At 37.4% G+C, this 25,246-nt stretch overlaps 1 protein-coding gene across 4 annotated transcripts in view; it reads right to left on the reverse strand.

Moving 5' to 3' along the window:
* The window catches only part of LOC112987053 (homer protein homolog 1), a 94,236-nt gene that overhangs the window by 33,180 nt on the left and 35,810 nt on the right, over nucleotides 1–25,246 (reverse strand). For 3 of the 4 annotated variants that reach the window (XM_064500727.1, XM_064500728.1, XM_064500725.1), the window contains exons 4-5: nucleotides 24,110–24,202; nucleotides 16,057–16,199 (exon numbers count right to left, since the gene is read on the reverse strand). In XM_064500727.1, the coding sequence (XP_064356797.1) occupies nucleotides 16,057–16,199; nucleotides 24,110–24,202 (236 nt within the window). The remainder of the gene's footprint in view (nucleotides 1–16,056; nucleotides 16,200–24,109; nucleotides 24,203–25,246) is intronic. The other variant, XM_064500726.1, reaches the window with a different exon arrangement.

Consider the following 25,246-nt stretch of genomic DNA (forward strand, 5'->3'; position numbering starts at 1 on the left):
CACATCTTCTAAAAAAGTAAAAAAAAGATTTGCCCTTGGTCCTTTACTGAAATCACTTATCAGTATCACTAGAAGTATTTTACTCTCACACTTGTAATCCAACTCATATTTTTCACTATTGATAGCCACTAAGTCTTTGAATGCATTAAAATGCTATAGAACACTAGCAGTAATTCTTCGTTGTTGCTGTGGTACTGAGTATTTCAAATATTCCAAAAAACCCACACTTTCAAAACAACCTAAGTTATTTAGGAACTTATGTCCCACCTTCTAAAATGACTAGATATTTGGCTGCAAAGAAAGTTTAACTGACATGGGCTACTATGGCACTTAATCACTTTATAAAAGGAATTAGATGATGTGCTTATCTGCAAGACAGATACAAGAAACCTGACACTAAAATGACCTGAATTATGGCCACTTTCATTCTGGAATTCATTAGTATACACACAGATTTAAAGCAGTTTAAATAACTTTGAAATAGTCCAGATTAATTTTGCTGATGCCCCCTGGCTAGACAAAACCCTATGTTTCTTCTGAAAATCCCACCCATAATGACCATTTATGTGGGCGCTGGTACGAACCATGCTCTATCAGTAACGTAACAAAAGGTAAGCGAGTATTCTCCTGCCATAGAGCTCTCTCACCTGGGCTCTCGTTCACTGTCTAATTGTCTGATTTTAAGGGTTTCACTGAATTGTGCCCTCAACTATATCTGCCTAAATTTCAGGAACTCCACTACCTTCATCACAGTTACTGACAGAAGAATTTGCTCTTCTCTCTCTCTCTCTCTCAAATATGTTGTGACAGCAATGACAAGGAACCATTCTGTTCCCAGTGACCACAACTCCACTGTTGAGGAAAGCAGGGCCACAGAGCCCCGAGAATCTGCCATCCCTACTCAGGAGCTAGCACCCTCCCCCAAACTGCTCCAGTCTGCGTCAGCTATCCAAGACAGACCCAGAACCCAGTTCACAGGATAAAACATGCACATAGAGGGTTTAGCGTCCTTCCGTCTACCCAGTCTTCCAACACTAACCCTGTCAGGGTTTACACAAACTACCACCCTGCCATACCCACCTGAAAAACCTCTGGGCATGCAGTGTACATCTAGGAGAATGCCACTCGAGCGGGTGGCAACGCAGCCCTCAAATCTTTGCAGATGTTCGGAACTGGAAAAGGCCTCTACGCAAAATACTAGCTGTGTCTTAGGGCCACAAGGGCACCGCACGGACCCGGAAGAGATTAAGTGCCATTGCTACAACATGTGGAGGTGGTTGGGGCCACAGCCCTTGGCCTGTTTTATTTAGCTGTATGGAGGGGGCCAGTAAGACTGTTACAACTACAGCGCAATTCTCTAGGGAGCAGTGGAGAGCATCAGGTTTGTGGCAACAGAGCAGAGGCAGCTGCAGCTGTGCGGGAGCCTGGTGGCACAGTGTAGAGGACACGTGCTGCAGGGAGGGGGCTAAGGGGAAGGCTGGGCAATGCCGCCCCCTCTCCCCACCTAAATCTGGCATATACCACATGCGAAGGGCGGAGACCCTCTGCACAAGTCTCTGCCTGCATTTCTAGGTATTTGTCACAGCTTAACCTCAACAGTATTGCTTTGCACTTCTGCTAATGGCAGCAGGTATTATGACTGGTTGAAGGTGAAGGATTTACAAGTGTTTTAGATATGTATTTGAATCTTCCGAGATATCCTGTGATATCTCTGAAAACCTCCAAGATTCCTTAATGCCTGGTTCCAATTTTACTACAGTAACAAACACTGAACTTAGCAGAACAATTAGTACAGCTACAGGGCCTTACAACTCCAGGATGAAGAACAGAAACACATTGTATAGAAGGACCTACAAAAATACTTATATTCGAGTGGGCAGTTGGATAAGGATTTTGAATGATTAGTCTTTGGCCCCAGCCCAGCTGGTACATTAGGTTATGTTATAATATCAAATAACAACTACTGGCACAATTCATTGTTGCATTACAATTGTCAATTTGCTCATCCCAGTAAATACAGTGACATGCATTAATTGCACAATTAGTGCAGGAGGTGAACTGTCAGTTTACATGATGACAACAATATAATTTTATTCCATTAAGGAAGCAGAAGCTATGTGAGATCATGGCAAATTTAATTAAGCTTCACTTACCTCCTATGATAACCATACAATTACTTAGAGTCAATAGCCTAAATATAAAGTCCAAACTAAATAATCCACTGAGCTGTCAGAGGCACTTTAAAGAGCAAGCATTATGCTGAATGGACTGTATGATCATAATAATTCATACATTGAGTGTATATGTTTTAAAAAATAACTTGCTAGCAAGTTGCAATACTTATTAGTGAATACTACCACTTGTGTTGTTTTCCATCTCAGCTTTTTAATAGAATGGAAATATTAAATTTTCTTTGTTCAAAGCAAATCTGAATCCCAGGGAGAAAGACTGAATTTCTTGCAGTGTGTTGATTCTTACAGTCAAATTTACTAAAAAGGCAAAATGGATGAAATTATGATATATGGAAAGGCCCTGACACTGGAGCTTTTTCTATGACCTGTACTCATGGGTTCACACTGTGAGGAAGCTGTCCCTATGCAAGTTTCTCTCTCTCCAGGTAAAAAACAACAAACAAAAAAATCTGCACAAAACCAAACCAAAACCACACATTCTCTGATCAAGAAAAAACTGAACATGGCATCTTCCTTCATTCACTGGTAGTTGCTAATTCTCATTCAGTCAGTCTATACTTCAGTTGTGGGTCCTAAATGATCTGAGCCTTCCTTCAGGCTCTTTTCAGAATACTACCTGGGTCAGATGATTTGTCTCACAATTCACTTGGAAGTTTTAAAAGAAGACGACTCATAGAACCAGTTCTTCCCAATTCAACACTTAATTGAAACAACAGTCCCAAAGAAGAATATAAACTCCCCCCGCAGTTTACATAACTCATCACAAACCCAACTGGGATGCAAACAGTAAACAGCTTCACATGAGTTGTAGGCTATGATTTCACTGCAGAACCGATCATGAGTTCCTCTCCTTTTCCAAGGCTATGTCTATGTGCCACTAATTGAGCAGCACTGGAACATGTTTATTTTCTAGCATTGCTATCCCTATTTCACTTTCATGAATGGCATCCAGAATAGGAAAAGAGCAGGGAAAACAGCATGATGTCAAGACACTTAAAAGCCAGCTTTCCTGAGCCTCCCACCATACTGAATATAAGGCCCAGCACAGAGGCAGCCTAAAGTCTTAAAGTAAATAATAATATTAAAGTCTCTGGCAAGTATAAAAAGGAGACCATAAGCAGTGTTGTCATGTAATCGCCTTAGTTCTAAATTTCAGAGTATTTCCTAAATAAAGTGAATGCATAAATCTCAGTCTTATGCAGTGATCTATTAGATGACAATCCGTGCATATAGGAAACTATTTTAGCTATCCTCTTGAAATTCAAACCAACTTAATCTAAATGAATTTCCCACACAAGAAAAGAACTGGCTTGAGACAATCCACAGCTTGTTTCTATAACACCTATTCTCACTTTAGGAAGGAGAAAAAAAAAATCTCATAATTACTTTCTTTTTTCTTTGGCGAACTACAGAGTTGAATAACTTACTACAGGCATGAAGCACAGTTCAGTTTTAGGTTTTTTTTTTTCTCTAAGCTATATTGATTTAATGAAATGACTTAAAATTTGACAAATAGCTTATGAGTTGATAAAAAAATTCTTACATTCCACTTTACTGTTGATTTGTGCTAACTCAATTCATTACTGACAAAACTTCATGGCTGTTCAGTATCACTGTGAAATACTTTGATGATGCTTATGAATTACCAGTTGTCAACGTCTCACCAAGTGCTATTCAACAACATGAATTCATCTCAGCAGAGACCCCTGTTATATGTTCAAGACACTGATCAACACAAATTACTTTCTGCCTGTACTAAAAATTGCCAGTGGTATCTGCAGTGATATTAAAGGAAATCAAAAGACACGACACTACAAGTACTTGAAAGCTCCCCTAAATCATAAAATTGATGGAAAATTACAGGAGATGTTGGTCTTCATTTAGCTATATTCCACATTTTATTCTTCAAGCTAACTTCCCTCAGTAAGAGTAGGATATATCAAGTATTTGTTTTTGACAGATAAAATATTCTGCCTCTACTGTTAAATATGTTTCTGCCTCAAACCTCCACATTTGTGCAGGATGCACACTAAACTTTCACTGCAAGGGGTTTGCCTATCACAATCTCAGAGAAAATGATCAACGTGACAGCCATCCTGACTCAATTATTGTCAATAACACAGCTGCTACAGGTGAAGCCTGAATGTTATTTATATGCATTCTGATGCACTGAAATTGCTTATAATAAAGCAGCTTTGGAGTTTTATCAATGAATTTTTACTCGACTCTTTAGGAGACTTAAGCTGTCTTGAAAGGAACCATCATCAGGAGAGCAGGTTGAGTGAGACAGCAGACCAGGGAGCCACTGCAGGGTGACAGGGTGCCAGAGGATGCAGAGCTGTGTTGCCTCCATAGAAAACAAGAAGCACAACTCCGAACCATAATGTAGCCACAATGCACAATTTAATGCTGAACCTGGTAAAGATAGCCTAGTGGATGAAATTCATCTTCCCCAGGTTTAGATGTTCAAAAGCTAAGAGAAGCAAGTAACCTCAGATGGCCACTCATCGGACTCATCTTAGGTGCCTAAGACAAAATGCATCAGGCACTGTGGAAGCCCCTCTGGCATAAATTTTTAGGCCCAGCATTACATGAATATGGCAGTTTGCCTATTCTCCCTCAGAGAATCCAGGCCACAGCATTCTCCAAGGAATTATTACCTTACCTAGGTTTATTTGCAAAGCATACTCCTAAATAAGGGGAAGTCTTCAGCAATCTTAATTCATCTGACACAAATAACATACTCCAGAGAGGATCATATTAGTAACACAGTGTGGACCCCTTGGATAAGACTTAAAACCAAGTTATTTACTTTATGCAAAAATTAAGAACTCATGGTCCTGGGCCATACATCTTTTGCAGGGATGCAAAGGGATACCTCAGAGGGTACACAGCTGTACAGCATATGAAATTCATTCAACTCTATTTCAGATAAATTCTAGAAAAAAATCATTTTGATGAAAACTATTGTTTGTTTATGGGATTCATTAAAATATGATTAACAGTCATTTAAAAATACACTGTTAGTACTCACGCTATGTATTAATATCAAGAGTTTTCTAAACTGCTTTTCTGAGCTTTGTTAATCTCAAGTTATCTGTGTTTAGTTTTTAAATTAGTTATTTCAAGAAGTGGACAGATGTAATTCATTTGACTGAATACCATCAATAAAAATATATAAGGACCAGCAAGTGGCTTCACCAAGTTTACCTCAATTGCTTTGTGCGACACAGGAAACACCTTGTTGACTCTGAACTGGTAAAGCCAACAGACACAGCATAGTTGTTAGTTCCTAGGTCAGGCTCCATGCATGCCTGAAAGTAAAAAATATTCCAGGGCACAAATGTGTTCACTCAGCTCTATCCTATCCCCCTTACTGTGTGACCACTGGAAGTGTCTACACTAGCTGCTCAAGCTACACTTTCTAGTTAGCTTTAACTATGGTGTGAGAGGGTAGCAAAGGATCCAGAGTTGCAGCCACTTCCTAAACTCACTCTATCACTGTTTCCTCCAAACCCAAGCAGAACTTGGCACAGCTGAAAGTCTACCTCACATCTTCAACAGAAAAAGTATCCATAACTTAAGTTCATTACTTGCTGCCAGCTATCATTGTCTCTGACTTCTATAGTCAATCTCCAAGGAGAAAGATATCTAATTGATTAAAAATTAGCTAATTTGTAAGTCCATATGGGCTTCATTAACGCAACCTGATTTACAGCTGACAAAATATTCCTCTATGGAACTATCTTGCATGTTTTAGGTGAATCCACAATTAATAATTCACAATGATGGAAAGTGGAAGCACTCTGTGACTTAGGGTGTTTGGTATCTTGTAACTGAAGTGAGATTCCCCTGCCCCATATCTATTAGTGTCCTCATAAATGCCAACAAGAATAACACAAATAACAAGGTCTTAAGTTTAAATCATTGCAGAGGATGGTGCTAGTCAGACTGACTTGTTCCCAGAATGTCCACTTCCCCCAAGGAGAGGGGGCAGTTAAGAAGAAAATAATACAGAAAAGACTAGAAGAGGGAATACAGAAATACATAAAGTAAAATGATCATTTCACCTCCAAAATGAGTTGTCAAAGGCTGAAGGTATGTTTATTTATACTCTGCTTGGAAGTTCTGGAAAAATCAGTTTTATACTGCTTCAAGAATAACAACTGTTCAGTCATTAATGTTGTCACCATACTCGTATGCTTATCATCGGGTATTCCAGAAGCCAGCAACTATAGCCACACAATATATAAAAGATTTCAAAACTGGATATCTATATATACAATGTGCAACTATAACCATAGAGAAACAGCCCCTGAGAAAACAAATTTCCCAGATTCCAGGTAGCTACCTTAAATCATGCTCATTCTTAAGATTCTCAGATTGAACCCAAATATTAACATGCATTTTTCTAACTCCAGACAAACAACGTTTGATGCCCCCAAAGAACAGTGTTTAAAAGAGCTAGTATTTAAGAAGTTCTCATTTGCCAATTATAATTAAGTATCAGGCTGAGTTACCATATTGCCTTACATTCAACACAAACATTTTCCTTTACCTAGAACAGGAAACAGGAATGGCACCCAAAGGCAAATGCTATCCACAGAAGTTTATTTTATAAATACACACAATCTAATACAAGAAGTCTACATCTCACACAATCCACAACTACAGCTGAGACCATACAGAAGGCAGTGTGATGAGGTGGTACCAGTAAGAGAAGGGCTAAATTTATGTCAATCAGATGCATTCAACTGAACTTCACCTTCAACAAAATGTACTTGGTTACAGACTTTTTTCTTTTTTTTTTAATATTTCCTCAAGTTACCCATCAGGATTTTGGCCTTGCTGCCTAAGGAACTTAACATAGATCCTCTGTCTTCAAAGAGAATAAAGCAGACAGGCAAGGTACGGTAACAGAAGAGTTGCTTTTCAGAAGAGCAGGTGAATGGACAAAACACACAATATACCTGGAATGGGGCAGAAGGGCAAAGCAACTTGGAAACACAGTGAGCCTGCATTTGAAGAGAGACACTAACTGAAAGGGCCGGGGGGGGGGGGGGGGGGGCAGTTGTTTGTCTGCTTTGATTTTTTTTTTCCTTTTAAACAGCCTCTTTCTTTCAGATCACTTCATTTTAGCTCTTGCCATCTCAGTAAAGTAGGAAATTGATTCCTGGCATATGGGTGACGCTATGTAAGTACTTGAGCAATTGGACAATTGGAAATATTTCTTCAGTAGACAAACGCACTTTGGCTTTCTGAAGTATGAAATAGTTTTCACTCATTTTCCAAGTTTTTTTTTTTTTAAGCTGTTTTTCAGCCTGTGAACTTTGAACTCAAAATTGTTCAGTACTGGTTCATTTTCCTATACTTGTAAGGAATAGGATGGAGGTATTTTACCATGACTACGATCACTGCTAGAAGTTACGCAAGTTCATTCATGGTCTGTACCCTGATTTTACAAAATAACCTAAAGCTGACAACAAATGAACCTTGAGATGAGTAGGATAAACAAGAAGTGAAATAAAAGCCAGTGATGCAGATTGTTCTGCAGGATACTTAAGTGATCTGAAGGCCATAAATCTTCAATTCTCTTCAATTGCTTTCTTTAAAACTGTGTGCCTCCATTTCAATAATTTCTATGGAGATGGGAATGTGTAACCTGAAACCCAAGTCTAGATTATTCTCCAGTTTCACATAACCAGACTACGACCACAAAGTCTATTTAGAGACAGAAAACAGTAAAACTAACAAGTCGGAAAAAGTTTTTTTAGTATTTGTCTACCAACAGAGACAGTTATATAAATGTTATATTTTGTGTTGATAAAGATAAGTGGACAAAGCCTTGCACTAGAAATGAAGCAGTTAGATACTGGCTACTAGAAGCTTTTAATCTTATAACCTATTACATTTATAACTGGCTGTTGGGGCATAATTTGATCAGGTCTGTCTTTGGAAAGAGGCAATGCATGTGTACAAATGGGTGCAAACCGGGTGATATTCTTACCTGCAGAATAGATTGCAATAGGAAAGTCTTGTTGCAAAAAGCCAAAATTCCAGACTGAAGAAGGCCCCCCACCTCCTTATAAAGAATTTAATCCCAAACTGAAGGTAAGAATGTGAATGGTTCATGTATCCTGGTCATGAAATACTTTCACTCATCAACATCCCTAATGAATCAGGATGAGACAGCGAATTTGAGTAATCAGACTTTGTTAGAAACATGTTTGCACTGGACCTGCAAAACATCCCCTCTCCCTTTGTTTTTCACAAAAGGCTCCTTTCTTCAAGGGTCATGACTGTCAGAAAATTCACCTGGGACTTGCAGGATCAATAACTAATTTTTTTTTTCCTAGTAACTTCAGCGGGTTATTGGCTTTCTGTTTCCATAAAAGATATATTTTTCAGCCATCCATTTAAAATGTATGTGATTACGCACTGAGCCTTCCAGTCCAAACAAGACATGACATTTGTAGTTTCAAAATATGAAGTCTTTCCACAGGTGATTTAAGAAACAGCAATTCCATAAAGTGGCTATTTCCTCTTAAAATTTTTCATTGTGTTTTTTCTGGAGAGCAGTACATTGGGACCTGCAGCATTTCTTTAGTGTCTGTTTGCTTTGATTCTAATGAGACCTCAGTTTTATAAAAGATGTTTCAAAATACGCTGCTGGAAGAGATATCTGTGACAGCTGCAAATGCTGACCTAACTTCAGTTAAACCCTGCCATAGACAGATCTCTGCTTTATTAAGGACAGTATCTTGGACTTCATGCTGTCCTGAGAAAGTTCAGTCTGCAGCTTAACCCTGCTCACTGGTTAAAAGGCTTTTCTATGAGGACTCTCAGAAATGCCAGACACTGAAAGATGGAAGAATGAGTGAAGAACACAGGAGGTATCAACTGTCTACACAAGATTTCCTATAATTTAAATTCTTGAAAAGATGATTGCATGTTTGAGCCTAAAACTCACAAAACTGTGGATATTCTAAATATAAACACACAAATCATCCCATATAAAAACCTCACAGATACTGCTCACAAATTAAAACAAGCATACACACATGGTAACCAAACTTACAATAGAAAAAGTTCATTATTCAACTAATTTGCTAGGAATATCTAGAATAAAAAGAACAGTCAAGAATAAACATGTATAACCAATCTACAACTTTGATTATGCAGAGCTCCTCCACCAATGCCTGAAGACAACAAGAAAGTCACTATGTGTTAGGAGCAATCTCCTAAAAGGAGGAAATAACACATTTCAGAGAACTGTATTCATGAAAATGCCTAAAGCAAATTCATGGCTATGAGTTATTGCAAGCAATCAATAGAATAAACAAAGAATTACGTATCACATGTCCCAATTTAGAAAGCCAGTGTTAACAGTTACCAAAGTACTATCCCACAATCTTTTAAAGTCATCCAGCTTTTAGATTAGCTGAAGACAATGGGTATACTCTTTTAGAAAATGAAAGTTCATTCCTTAATCAAGTTAGTTCAATCTTTTTTTTCATTTTACTAGTTTTTTTTTTAATTCTTATGTATGTAGTTAAAGAAAGAAGAAAATTACATGCCCCAAGTCGTATGACTTTTTTTTTTTAATATAAGTTACATAAGGATTGTATTCCTCTTCTAAGAATGTACTTGACAGACATGTTGGAAGAATGCTGAATTGTCCCTGAGGATGGTATTTACATCATCTAATTTCAAATGCCCAGCTCACATCATGTTTGAATCACCCCTTGGAGTCCTCGCTAAATAAACAGCAGGAAGTAGGTAATTCAGATGCTCCAAACAAGAATGTGCTTAGATGCACAAGGGAGATAGTGTAATTATTCTCTTAAGTGCTCAGTTATTTTTAGTTTTGGCTCTCATTCATTCCCACAACCTTTAAAATTAGCTCTATCAATTGCAGAGTTGCTTCATTTTAAAGAGCTTTGCAGCTCATACTCCATAACAATTCTTCCAATAGTAGATACAAGTCCTTCTCCACCTCTCCCCCTATACCTAGAGTCATTTTATGTTACAACATGAGCTTTGTTACACTGTTTGACACATTAATGGTTTGAAAATGTGTAATGGCTTACTACGTATTCCAGAGATTCCTTACAGAACTTTCAAAAATTGTCACAATCAAGACAGACATGAAAAATTTAGCTAACAAGTCAACATCTATTAACACCTATCAACAGCTAAGTCCTGGCAGCCTAAGCAAATGTGCAGAAATGTGGGAAGCAGTGGAAACTGGGTCAGAGAATGAGGGGACAGCAATTCCTCAGTGTGCTTGTGAGACTACCATAGCGCTGGTAGAGCACAAGAGGCAGATGAACAGCATAGCCAAGACCTTCACAACACCAAATACTGGTTGAGGTGAAGTCAAGTCCTGCTTTTAAGCTGCTATACTGACAGTTCTTTGCTTACAGTGGGAGCATATCACCTTTGAGCTTCTTCTAAGCGTGCCTCAAGAAATAATCTTTTCTCTGCAAAGTAACCAAATTTACTAAGAGTTTTTCTAGTATGCCCTAAAATGTTACACTTCATTATAATACTACACAATTTGAAGACAGTTATTGCCTTTCATGTTATAGAGAAACCTTTTTAAAAAAGCCTGGTTTCATCAGTTTCCATTCTTCTGGGATAAAGTCCTGAGCAACCTGATCTGCTCTCACAGATGACCTGCTGTAAGCAGGAGCATGAACTAGAGACCTCCTGAGGTCTCTTCCAACCTGAAGCTATCCTATGATCATGCTAAACAGCATTAAAAAAAAAATTAGAAAGATACATATATAAAAAAACACTATACAGAATATCCAAATACTGGGATTTGAGTATAAATTCAAACTGCAAAACATCACAAAAAGATATTAAGTTAAAAACTTTTTTTAAAACCAACTTAACAATTCGATATGATCCACAGAGTACTTTTACCGTAACATAACTAAAACATTAAAGCTTGTAGAAGTGAGTACACAAAGTGAAAAATCTACTAAACGGATTTCTGCATACAGCCTTTAATGAAAATGCAGTGAAGAACATGAACTAGCAGCACGATTTTGGGGATTTTTGTTACAGCATTGGATTTACATGCAGCATTATTAAATGGTAAGCTATCTAGACAATAAAATATCTAAGATATAAACATCATTTGAAATAAGTCCATTTTCACTAAGGCAATGAGTCAAAATTTCATATTAAAAACCTGTTCGAATACAAAAATAGGAATTTTAACGAACAAGCAACAAGCACACATACATATTGTCTGATCAAAACATTATGTAATAGAAACTCCAAGTTTCATCAAGTTTAAATGGAACACCATCATGTATTACATGAAAAAATGAGGTAACATGTTCAAGTCATGGTTAACAGAAAATTAAAGATTTTTCAAGATCTGTCTCAAAATAATTCTCTTATATTTAAGTCTTCTTTCTGAAAATGCATGTTTTATCCCACAGCTTTATAAGGTGCCACGAAATGGTATAAAACCTGTTTTAAACAACTGTATTGATTTTAAGAGGGTGAAAGCCACTTTACCAAACAGTTACCAAAAAGCCCAAGCAGCAGTGGCAGAGTTCATCAGATACACTCTTCATCTTTATTATTTAAACTATAATCTCAAGCTCATTAAGCTTAGAATATTATTCCTTTGGGCTTATACTGACGAATAAGAATTGTACACTATGCACCAACATGATGAAAAGCTATGCTTAAAAGTGAGGTGCAGTCACATCAGAGGTGGTTACAAATGTTTGAGCAACCTTTTTCTCTCCAAAGCCCATTTTACAATCAACATTTTTCTTTTATTTAAAAAAAAATTAGATTTTAAGAATGTGGAAACTATTGCCAAAAAAGGGGAAGATTTCTGAGGAGATTGAGAGTAGCTAGGAAAGAAGACATGCGCCTTTTTTAGTCTTCTTTATTTTAAACATTAGATTTGATACACTAGCTTTTGTTAGAAACAATGCTGCCTCAGCAGTCATTGCTCAGAAAAGGACTGATCAGAGTCTCAAACAAGATTTTTAGAACTTCTAATGCCTGGCTTAGACTCCTTCTAATTTTCATTTATTCCAGCAACATTTAGTAATGAAAGCAGTGCTCAGGCTATACTATATTATAAGAAATGGGAATTGCCAAGTAATATTTCTCAGTAATTCAACATTAACCAGTACAATTACTTTAAAAAAAGGCAAGAAGTTTAATTGCAAGAGTTTATCTTTCTGCGCAATGCGCATTTAACTATGTAATATCCTTTCCTCTCAAATAGTTGACTAGAGTCACACTGCCTTTGAACGGCTTTAAGACTTTCCAATTGAGGATAAATTGAAGCAGCTAGACTGACTGTTGCTGTATTGTGCTCATAGGATATGAATGGGATTATATATATTTACTAGAGAAGGTTATACTCAATACTTCAATTACTTACTGAGATAATAAGAAATCAAAGTTCTAACAACAAAACTCTGGTGACTTAAGTAACGCTTCTTGTCAGTTCTTGGATATAAATGGTCAGGAAACAAATATAAACACCAAAGCAGTCTACACCTATGTTGCTGAAATAACACAGCCCCACAGCTGCCTACACTAACACACGCAAAGCGCAGAAAAGAACGCTAGCAGAAGGGGACATATCTGGCTGGAGAGGATATGTTATAACAACACAAAATCAAGCATTTTCCAGGTGCGCAGATAAAAGATGACAACTAATAAGATGCAGACTAAAGCATGACCTCCACACTTCTGATTTCTGACTTTGTTAACTCCTATCAGTCCCTTCCAGTTCATACAAAGACAAGAAAATCCCTCCCTAGCACTGTTTTGCTAACAGCCTGCTTCAAACCATGCCCCCCTCCCCTGTGCGGAGGTGCCCGCTCTCAGCTGCGTTCGCCGCCCCGCTCAGCAGCAGCGTGGTCCCCACGGCGAGGAGCACCAGCCCTCCCTGCTGCGCAGCACCCGCCTCGCCTCCCCGGCCGAGCACACAGCCACGGTGCCGGCTGGCCTGCAAAGCTTTGCCCCGTGACCGCCCGCGCCCGCCTTCCCTGCACTCCAGCCTATGCTGCGGCCCGCTCCTTTTGGTGCATCGCGAAGGAGCAGGTACTGTCAGGTCAGAGCAGAACACAGCTACCCTGGTTACAGAGAGCATGAACTCGTTATGCTAGTGGTATTTTGATGAAGCATGGCCAGACTCAGTAACTCTCATCTCCCCGGTATCTGAACTCTTTGGAGGGAAGATCACATCATCTCTTCTCTTGTAAAGCACCTAGCAATTAATCAGCAGCTCCAGAAAAATCAGCAAATAGCTACAAAGCATTGCCAAACACAAGACAACACTCGCGTGCCCCTCCAACATTACCCTCCTTGCTCAGAAGCACTGACTAAAAGTTACCTCTGCTCAAACACTGGGTGCAGAAGGAAGAGGTTCAGTGATTGGCAGGAGTTAAAAGGTCACCCAGGGAAAAGAGTTCAGCGTGGCATTGCCTTTCCATCAAACACGGAGCGCTGCTGAGAGCCAGCAGCATCACAAGGGCCTGGGACACAAAGGAGCACAAGCCCTTTCCACACCTTGGGACAAGCCCAGGGAGTCTGATGATTAAGGTGTACAGATAAAAAAAAAATTTTTTTTTCTAAACTGGGGCAAGCAGGCTGACCACACAGAACATCCTACCAGCCAGGACGAGGAACTAGGAATGTCCACATAATTGCCTACTTAACATTATGAAATGCCACTTCAAAAATGTACCCATTTAACCATGACTAGCTCAGTCCTGCAGGTTCACTCTCCATCTTTCATGCACGTGTTAGAGTGCTGTGCTAGCAAATCTCCACTATATCTAACAATTGAATCAAATTAAGGTAGCTGTTTTCCAAACTACGTTCTGACATCAACCTGAAAAACATAGCAGTTCTTGGGACATAAGTGGCATCTTTTGGAATATATATATATATTTTTAATGTTAGTTTCCATGTAATTAAGACAGTGTTCCTTGACAAGAGGAAAAAAGCTTGTGGGCTTTTTTGTTATTTTTGCCTTTTTTTCTTTTTTTAAATATGAAACTATAGTCAGAAAGCACTTGAGACCATTTTCAATCTTGGTTAAATACTAGTATATGAATAGTCTCAGTTGGGCTTTTCAATATAAATAAGAGTGGCCAACACAAGTCTAATAACAGCAAAACCCCTACCTGGCCCAAAATTCAATTAAGGTGAAAGGGTTTTTAAAAAGAGACTTGCCTTTTCTTGAGTAATAGCTCACTGACAAACTTGTACCTACCATTAGCAAGACAAAACTTTGGGTCTTTTGCGACTCATCATGACAAGTTACCCTCTAAATGTAGCACTGACACTTGGAAGACCAGTTCTAGCTAGTGGTATCAAACAGGACGATAAACCAAAAACAGGCATTCCCATTGCATATGTGAAGTAGATAGAAAAATGCAAAACATATAAGTTTTGTAACCTCTATTCCAGGCCATCAAAAATTACAAGTGGGCAGTTTCAAAAAATATCTAGAAACTTTCTTCAGTCATTCTCAATACAAAGTGTAGTCATCATATTGGCATATCACAAAACATTTACATATGAAAAAAGAGGGAAGATCTTGCAGCTATCTATTCAAAAAAAAAGACACTACTAATGTGTGGACTTTATCACAACTCACAAAAATATCAATAGAGAATTCCAGCGCACAAACAACAAGTTCAAATGAATTCTTTACAGAACACTGATAGATGTGCAACATTTGTAATATTCCTTCAACATGCAGATCGCACTCTTACAAAGCACCATTTCTTCAACAACAGAGTAGATGCACTAGTAACAGTTGTAGTATAAAAATAAACACAATCACTCTGCTAAAAAATTAGTGCAAAATTGTTTTATCATTTGAAAATGTAAATGATTTTTTCCAGATACATTGTTACAAAAAATTAAAATTCTTGAACAAATCCAATTTCATCTCTGCTCCTTCTGAATTATTTGCACGACATTTTCAAGTTCTAGAGTTTCCCAACTTTTTAAGAGCTCTTGATCAGTGTCTCAACTCTATTTACAAGGAATCAAGACCATGCTAAAAAAAAAAAAAAAAAAAAAAAAAAAAGGCCAAAAAACCCACTAGTGTTTCTAGCTTTGCTAGTTTATTATATATTGAAGTTACTCTCTATGGTCTCAGTACTTAACCTGTTTTATTGTGAGTGTTCCACTTTCAGTAATATCTAATATCCAAGATATACCGATCTTAATGCATTATTTGTATCATTAAGTAAAAAGTCCTAGATTTCTTAAAGAACAATGAGGTACAACATTCCTGGTGCAATGAATTATAATTCAGTCTGAAGCACAACTACGCTTCTCTCATATTTTAAAAAAAAGTTGAAAAATGTTTTCAACTGTCAGAGTTGTTTTAATAAAAGGCTGCTTTAAATTGTACAGTCCTGAAGTGTTCCAAGAATCCCTCATCCTCTGGTAACTCATTGCTGAAAGGCTGACATCCAGTACCATCCGTCATTTAAAGAAAATCCGCAAAAATAATTTAATTGGAACATCTATGAAGCAGTTAACTTCACTAAGAGGTCAGACATTTAAATATTGCTTCCTGTTAAAGGGACATCTGCACTCACTAGTGTTCAAAGTGCTTGTAGTCATAATTTATAAAATAACTACCCCCCCAAATCTTTTTTTCCTCATCCTTTTTTTTGTGGAAACAAAGATGATACTGAAAATCTGAAAGCTGGTCCTTTATCTGTTTTGTTTTAAATCAATTAATTTAATAACTATGCTACTTGGAAGCCACCTCATGGAAGAAGGTCCCTTTAACAAGGAAGGAAACAGGTATCACTTAATCAGGATGTGTGAATGGAATCTGTACCTATGCGTAAATGGCAATGCGTTCTGGGTTGGTTCAGCCCTTGGTTCTGAGTTCTGTGTCACTTCTGGCGTTGCTCTCTCATCATCTGTTCCATTAATACTTTCTGGAGTTAAAGGAGACTGAATATCCCCTCCAGCTGATTCCTTAAGTAAAACAAATAACACAGTACAATTACACACTGACCTACTCAGAAAGACAATGTGCATATAAGCTTTAACATTAATTCTTAAATGAGATAAAAAAATTTTAGGCAGTATTAAGGTGAGGCTCACAGTTTTCCAGCATGTCTCATATTCATATTTTATCATGTGATGACTTAGAAGTGTGTTACCATAAGATTCAGATTATCATACACAAAACACAATTGACCTATGATTTATTTGCAGGTACCCAGTTTCTCGCTTATTGATTTTGTAGACTTCTGTCTCTTATCTGATATTACATTCAGCCCTCAGCCAGCTGAAGGACTGGCAACTATTCACATCCAGGATTCTTATCTCTTACTTTGTATTCTAACATGGAGAATCAAGCAATCTTGATATTTATTTCAAAATCTAGCTTTAATATTTTTATTAAGCAAAGTGAACAGTGGAAGGGCCATTGCTGATGACATTCACTGTTTCTCCTATGAGCCATTTGTAAAGAAGGCTTGTTCAGCAGAGTCCTTGCAAATCTTGCATAGACATGTTAGCCTCGGTCTAGCCCCTGCTGTTCATAGTTTCTGTCTGGGAAAAATACTCCAGCTACACTCAGGCAGCTTCCTCTGCTGCATACCTGAGAAACTTAATGGCTGGCAGGAGGTATGGTGCAGTTTTATCACACCTCATCACACCAACACATGCATTTGTGTTTTGACCAACAAAGACTATTTGCTGGTTTCTGGTCACTGATTAGTATTTTCTTCTTAAAAACAAAAACAAACAAAACAAAATCCCAAAGAACACTCTGTAGCCCACATCCTAAGTTAAAATATCATGGGCTTTTCAAACCCTGTATATGGTTTAATACTCTTCTTTCCAAGTAAGAATTGTTGCATTGTAGGAGATAAATGAGTCATATAAGCTAAGTAGCTCATTTGGACTTTAGAATGTCTTAGTAGGCGTTCAGTAATCAAGCAGTAACATTTAACTCTAAGACGTAAGGGTTTCATGAACAGAGTTCCATGGATGGCAAGGAGGCATATACAGCAGAGGACTGCTGGACTCAACATTTCCAAAAGCTAAGCATCTCCTATGGCCTTGCAGCCTCTTACTGCCTGCATGGAGAAGAGAAAAGGCTGCTACTTAACATTCTTAAACTGAAGCACAAGCACAGTCTTTGGAAGTCTAGCTCCTACCCTTCTCAGCTCTTTAACATTCTGCATAGAAAGCTGAAGAACAGTAATCCCGAAAGGAATTGAAAACAAAGTATCTGGAGATGCTCAGGACCTTAAAAAATCAGTTTCTAATTCTGAGCCTTCAGTTGCATTTGTACCCTTCAACTAGTTTACAGGGATCAGACTTTTTGAAAGCCAATACTGAATCTGATCTATATGTATAGGAAAAGTTGCCCTTGACTTCAAGGCTTAACGAGATGAGAAAATTCAGTACTGTTAAAGGAAACAAGATCCAGGTGTCATCATCACCTTCCACAAAGGACTAGTATCACTTAACCTAAAATATTGTAGTTCCAAGTTTTCACTGCACTTTACATTATATTCAGCATTTGCAGCACAGAGCTCAAACACCAAAATTTTGCTTTTATTCCCACATACAGTATTTCTCGTACTGTACAGCTTGCATTAGTGGGTGATATAGAATTATATTACATTTTAATACTGATTTAAAGTTTTATTATATTTAACATTCATCAAGTTACGCAATGCACATGCACAAGTATCTCCATTCTGTGCCTTCCTACTAAATTCCTATTAAATTCCTTCCTATTAAATTCCTATTGATTAAAAAGCAGAAAATAATTACCTTTCACTGATTATATAAATGCAAATTATTTACCATATAAATGTTAATATTTATTATATAAATGTTACCTTCTTTCAGAAGTAACCTTGTTATTTTATACTCAGAACTATTCTCAAAATTGTTAATATTTAGAAGTCAAAACTAAATCTTGATTTCCACAAAACTGAATTTTACTGAACTGAAACTGAATTGAAATTAAGTGTAAAAGGAGAGCAGAGTTGGCAAGGTAATCAAGCATATGCATTATTCCATACAAACCATGAATTTTGGTCTTTTCCTCCTCTCCCCCAACCACATTAGATGTTCAAAAAAAAACCAAAAAAAAAAAACCCACCTTCCCCCAGAAGTCTGGTTTACTTTTATCTTTAAGCTAAAATTCCTACAACGCTGTTAGATATATAAAGCAAGAGCTTATTCATAAAAAAACTTTTGTGTATAAATGCATAAAAATGATTTCAGTATAAAAAAAATTAAACTGCAAGTTCTGGTCAGGCTTATTTTTCAGTAAGGCACTTTCATAGACTTTAATTCAAATGAAACTCAAATGCTAAATCAATGCAGGCAAGTATCACTGTCTATATAATATCTAAAGGCTCATTGCTTGCAAAGTCATGACAGGTAGATCTTTATGTAGCAGAGAAGCATCAAGTTCTAGTATGTATTTCTTCCAATAATATAGATTAATCAGTGCTCTCACATATTCAAAACTATCCTTGCCTGGTAAATAATTTATCTGCAGCCAACTATAATGAAGCTGGCCATGAATAAAGCACCAAATACAACAGAAAAAGCTACAAAAGCCACAAAATTAAGCTAATAAAACTAAGTTTGCAAATAATATATTCATATTTTATAGTATTTAGAAGGAATAAGAGGATTCTAGAAACATTTTTGGGAGATGTTCACAAGTAATGAAGTTTTATTAGTTTCTCTTATCCACTTCAAATTTTAGAGAGTCTGGGGAGAAATTATGGTCAACTTAAAATATACATATATATATATATATATGTATATACACACACACACACACACATCAGGATAACTTTGTTCTAACATTCAACTTGTAGACACTGTATGGAAAAAAAACAGTCCTTACATTAAAAATCAAACACCTTCCTGTAAACCAATGATATATTTTAAGGCCTGATATTTCCCGTTCATGAGAATTACAAATAGATACTTTATACATTTGACAAGAAAGGATTGTCAGCTCTTCCATAGTATAAAGCCACTATTACCTCCTAAGGTTTTGGAGGATACTGAACTTTAAATCACTCATCAGCCCTGGACTTTGACATGGGCTGAGGATTAGAATTGTTTAAAGTGATAAAAAACATCAGTGTGTGAATCAGGGGTATTTTGCTATTTAAGAGTTGTTCAGAGATCTGCACCGTCAAAAGCAGCCCTAGCACTAGTAATCAGTAGGTAGGGTGCTGGTGATGCAAAGCAGTATAAAAAGGACACTGCCTACAGTCTGGAAACTAAGCATAGCATAGGGGAATTCATCAAAAGATGTCCCAGTCAGATGTCACAATCTTTTAAGTGAAACGCATGCACTCACAACAAAGCCTCTCAAGTTAAACAAGCAGATTCCCTAACAGAGATTAGGCCACCTTTTAACAATGACTCAGTATGGAACAGAAACAAATAGGGAGGAGGTGCTAAACAATTAAGTCTGGGTTCCAAAAACATGAACAAAGCAAACCAATTCCAGCTTGTTATACTGTTTTCTTAGGAAACCTTCGCTACTTTTCCCGGTAGTCACCATTCTTCAACGGGCTTCTGTATTTCATACTGACTGGCAATAGCTCACAGCTATGGATGCAGATGCCATAGTAGGCATGCAATGTTTGCTCCACGACAGAAATTCACACATCCCAGAAAGGTAGTCCCTCACAAGCTTTTAAAGTAAACTCTGTATTTCTACAAAGAAAAAGCCATGACTATTTTGCCAAAACCAGCCTACTCCTTGCTCTACAAAAGCATTGTGATACCAAAAACTACCAGCCAATCACTATTCCTAGGAGTCTGCACAGGCGGCATTCTCCAACACCGAAAGAAGAGTCTGACAGTTTTGAACAAGTAACTCTCCACACAATTTCAGATATTGACAGGAGTCTTAATTTGAAATGACCAGTGTCACAAGAAAGATCTGAGGACAGCTTCTGGTTTAGAAAAGAACTGAGGTCCAGACTCCAGTTGGTGTAAGACTCATGGGGAAGGGTGCAAAACCACAACCTGAACTGTTTGGTTGTATACTTGAACCTGATTAAGTTTAATTTGAAAAAGGAGCGAGGAAAAAAACCCAACCCTCCACCAACCAACGGTTTTCAGGCTGTAGCCTCCTGCAAGGCTCAGTAAACTTCAGATCAAAGCATTACTGTTTCAATTCATAATCAAACCTGTAACTGAAAATATACCATGGGTGGTTTGTCACTGTAAGATCCATGGTTTTATGTCATGAGCAAAATAACTGCCGGTGTTCAACGAGGAGTCTGGGATAGAGGAGGTGGCACAGCAGTAGAGAGAGAGTATTTTAGTTTTATATAAACAAAATAAGAGCCTCACAAAGCCTTATTAGGTCTGAGTTAAATGGATACCAGATCGGGTACCTATGTGCACAGGTGGTCTTAGAAGTACCAAAATAGGCAACTTGTTTCTAGTCCACTTAAGACAGAAGCCTCCAAACAGACCAGATCAAATAAAAAGAAAAATATTTCTGTGTGAAGGAACTTGCACTTTCTAGCCCTCTGTAATAGGATGGATGCATATAATGTGCACTTTTTATTTGTAAGAAAGCACCATGCACTCAGTAGAATTTATACATAGCAAAGCAGCTTTTCTCTTGTAATTTGTTTCTCCAGGGCACTGTCCTTCTTTGGACAAGCTATTTTTACAGTCAAGGTAAATAGTGACTTTACATATCACCTGATATTCTGGGAAATTAAAGCAAAGCCTGTTGGTAAAAAGGAAGAGAACAGGCAGTATTAAGGAAACAGCAAGAATACAGAGTTCAAACTTAGCAGCAGGATAGCTTAGGGGAAAGGAACTTCTGTAATTAAGTAGTTGCAAATTGGGCTATGTATTGTTTTCTTTCTACTACATGCTCCACAATAAAAAATATCCACAGAATACATGCCATCAAACAAAACAGCATATCCAAAAATACTCCCACGTGGAACTACTACTTCTTGGTCACTGAGCAAGTCTTCTGGTGGGAGGAAAATCTACCAAATAGTACCAACACTTTGCTAAAACTCCTTATAGCTTAGAGAAGCAGCCTAACTTCAGTGGGCTTTAGATAAGATTCTTGTTCAGAAGTTATCCTTCTAAACAGGGATAACTGGAAAATAGAAAATGTATTTAGAACTCAAATATTTAAGTGAGATTTGTCATCTCTTTCCTTTATTTTCTATTAATCCTTAGTTTCACTTCAAGTTTTAGCATGAATACAGTGCAGAACATTCAGAATTGAAACTCACACCACTAATATTGACAGGGTTATGTCAAAGCTGAATGGTAAATGCCTTATGCAAGGTTTTGTTGCACTACACAGAGATAGCTTAATAAAACTGTAGGAACATACTGAATGCAACAAAAGGCACATCTATATTTTTTCCTTTAGAACTGCGTAGCAAAGAGGGCAGGCAATGTACCGTATCTGGTACTTTAAATAACAGGTAAATAATAAGAGACTTTTTAAAGCAGTATGAACAGAAATAACACATTTTGTATAAGCTTTACATGTATATTTTCCAGTTTTGATGTGCAGTATTTTCCTACTTATTCTTAATTTGAGGCAAAAGAACTCTGTAAAAGCCAGAGAGAGAAGAAGAATTGACACTTGTAGGTAACTGGGCTAGTGTTACCAAGGATCACTCACACACTACCTCCCAATGCCTTTCCTGTCAAAAACTTCCTGAAAAGCCATGTTCCTGTGACATCTTGACTGGCAAGAGACTATATCGCCTTCCTCTTTTCCTCTCCCTCTCTGCAAAGGATCACTATACAAAAGGGGAAGAAAAGCTGTAAAATGATCAAGGCAGGCAATACTGACATTATGTGCCTTACAGCCACTTTTGGGGAGGTGATCAAAGTCAGCAAGTGCTCCTGCAAATGTCCCTAGCGTCCCCACTGCCAAGCACCCTTCTTCCCCCCAGTCATCACCCTCTTTGAATTAGTCCCAGTGCCAGCAAGTGCAGCAGCCCACCATGAAGCCATTGCTTTTCATCTGCTCCCAACTCCAAAGTTCCTGATTCAACTCCCTTCTCTTTGGGGAACTAACGAGAAGCATTAAGTATGTGAAGACTATTATGCTGATGTGTCAGCACTTGCACTAACTGTGTCTTTTGGAATAATACACTAACTTATCAACACAGCTAAAAGCCAAGAGATGAAAGGTAAGGCCTGAATACAAAATTATTCCTAAGTGTGCAGTAATTAAATTGCAGCTCTCAACATGCATTACAGAATCACTCAAGGTAACATTTCTGTAACTGCCTACAGTATAAAACATTAGGCTCCAGTATTAGGTATAAAGAGTAATCTGTACAGGAAAGTGAACAATATTAATAGCTCATATAGATTAAGACGATAGCTTTAACCCTGGGCATCCTGTCTCTGAGTAAGTCACATTTATGTCCAAACCAAATAAGTCACTCCATTTGACAATGTCAGATTTAACTTATGAGTCCAGACTATTACTCAACATGTCAAAAGAGAAGCACAGTAATTGTTTTGCCTATAATATCGAGTAACTCTAGAGGTCTAGCTGAAGTACTTCACTGTATATAAAGCTAAGTATATACTAGGTTATAATACTGAAATTCTTATTTCTGTTATCAACATGCTTATTTATAGAATTTATCAGAGGCTTACAGAAGGTCAAGGAAACTAATGAAAAAACACTGTCCCATTTTTCTCCTGTTGCAGTACAGCAAGCCACTCCCTTCTAATACTGAAAGCCGATGTAGCACTTGGGCACCCTGCCTACCAGGAAAAAAACCATGAGGTTAGTTCATTGTATATATTCTTGTGGTTGTTTCCCTGACTTCCCTTGGAAGGACACCACATGTAGCTCTCTGGTGGCAACAAACCTATTTGTACAGCATGTTGCAAACTGCCTGAAATCCTTGTTTCATCAAAGATTAGGAGCACGTTGCAATGCAAAGCATCTAAGAGATGCACTGATTCAATGAATGAAGATGCACTCCCTGGAAAAAAAAAAAAGATTCTGTTGCATTAATCCCACTGAACTCAGGAATCCCTGCTGAAATTTTAAAGCTGTTTCTTGCTTCAAGAGGAGGAACTACCCTTACCTTTACTATTGCTTAAAATAAAACAAATAGCTACACCCAGAGCCAGAAACACTGGAAAGGAGTGTAAAAAAGCCTCATGCAATTTGTTTTCCCAAAGCAAACTCAGAGTATTCACTTTCAAATGAATTAATTTTAGGTATGACTGATGTAATATGACTATATTAATTTGTCTTCCTGTTGGGCCTGTATTAACCCAGTTCATATGTTTTGAGATTTTTTTTTTAAACTCTTTTCACAACATGTCTAACTGCAATAAAACTCCAGAATCTGCATATTAATCTGCCCTCTTGCATCAACACATTTCACAGCTGAATACTAGATAGTTTGAAATAATTTTAAGAAGTGTTTGGTATTTTAACTCCGATTTTTGTTGGAAGGATTCTTTATAAGAAGTCCTTTACTATGTATCCTCTTCAGTTTCATAGACACAATAAAAGAAATACACAAATGGTCTTTATTATAGATTTACTTACACAACTGCTCACTATGTTTACTCAAAACATTTTTGGGGGAGGCTCAAAGAAAGGAAGGGTAAAAAAACCCAAAGGCCTAATTTTACTTTACAGCAAGCTCCTTTGACACTTCCATAGTGTACATTATACATATTCTTAGATTTGACACTTCTAGTTGACTGTAGAAAGGCTTCAGGGTAAACTGGGAAGTATCCTGATTGTTTCTAATATGACGTAAGTGAATAAGACACAATACAAATTCTTAAAACAGTATGTAGCACAGACTCTGAGGTTTAGGCTTCAACCAGGCAGTAAGACTCACTTGCGAGGGCGTACTTGTTAACTCCATCTTTTCTTGGGATTTTTCCTTTGCCAGTCGTGCAGCTTCTTTGAATTCCTGAAATTTGTCCGCAAACTGAAGGTACATATGTTAAAAGAGAGAGAGATAGAGAGGGAGAGAGAGAGAAGGGGGGAGAGAGAGAGAGAGAGAGAGAGAGAGAGAGAGAGAGAGAGAGAGAGAGAGAGAGAGAAAGAGTAGGCGTGAAGTAGTTACATTACATGCAGAACAGAATGTTATACTTAACATTTTACAAAGTCAAATTCTGTCAGGAGAATTTTTTAATTTTTCTCCTTATTAGATACTCATTTAAGTGAGTTACAGTGACAAATACCATTACATACTGTTGATATGACAGAAAAAAATATGTTACAACAAAAAAAGTTTTATCTCTTGCTGATAGTGTGGGAAAAAAAACCCCCTCAGATATGGCTAATAATAATGATAAACTGCCTTACAGCAGCTTTCAGGTTCAGATTTTATTGTCTTCCTTACAATGGATAATCTGGTTCTGAAGCCTACTGAGGTCAGTATTACCCTAAAGTCTTCAGTGGTTTTCATTCTTTGATGTCTGAAACAATACTAATTTCTTCCCAAATTTTAACAGCATTTGTAATTTCAATAGCTAATTAAATAAGCAGCAGTAGGAATATTGAGCCAGTTGACATCGACCAAAATAAAGAATGAATTTGTTGAACTATACACTCACGTATACTGAACACTAAATTCAAGAGTTACACATTGAACAGTCATATGAAGCTTGATTTCTCTGCTACATGTACCTTCTTCCTGAAAATAGCTAAAGGTGAAATTTAGAAATGCATGTGCCTTTAAACTTGAGAGATTAAATTTACTAAAATGGCTTAGATTCTCTTACTAGAGAAGAATCTAGCCTCATAGTTCTCAACTGTATACTACAATAATCACTACAGTATCCAAATATTCATTTTTGCTTGCTACTGCTTTTATATAGAATGTAATTTTATTATGATCAGCTTAAGATAGAACTGATTTTTAAAAACACTGAAAACTTCATCAACAGTTTCTAAATTTCTCCAGCAGTAGAATACAAAGAAATTGCTTCGCACTGCAAGCATTTAGAAGGGATGAAGGCTACTTCTG

This window comes from Dromaius novaehollandiae, chromosome W, assembly GCF_036370855.1.
Source record: "Dromaius novaehollandiae isolate bDroNov1 chromosome W, bDroNov1.hap1, whole genome shotgun sequence".
In the NCBI taxonomy this organism is placed as follows: Eukaryota; Metazoa; Chordata; class Aves; order Casuariiformes; family Dromaiidae; genus Dromaius; species Dromaius novaehollandiae.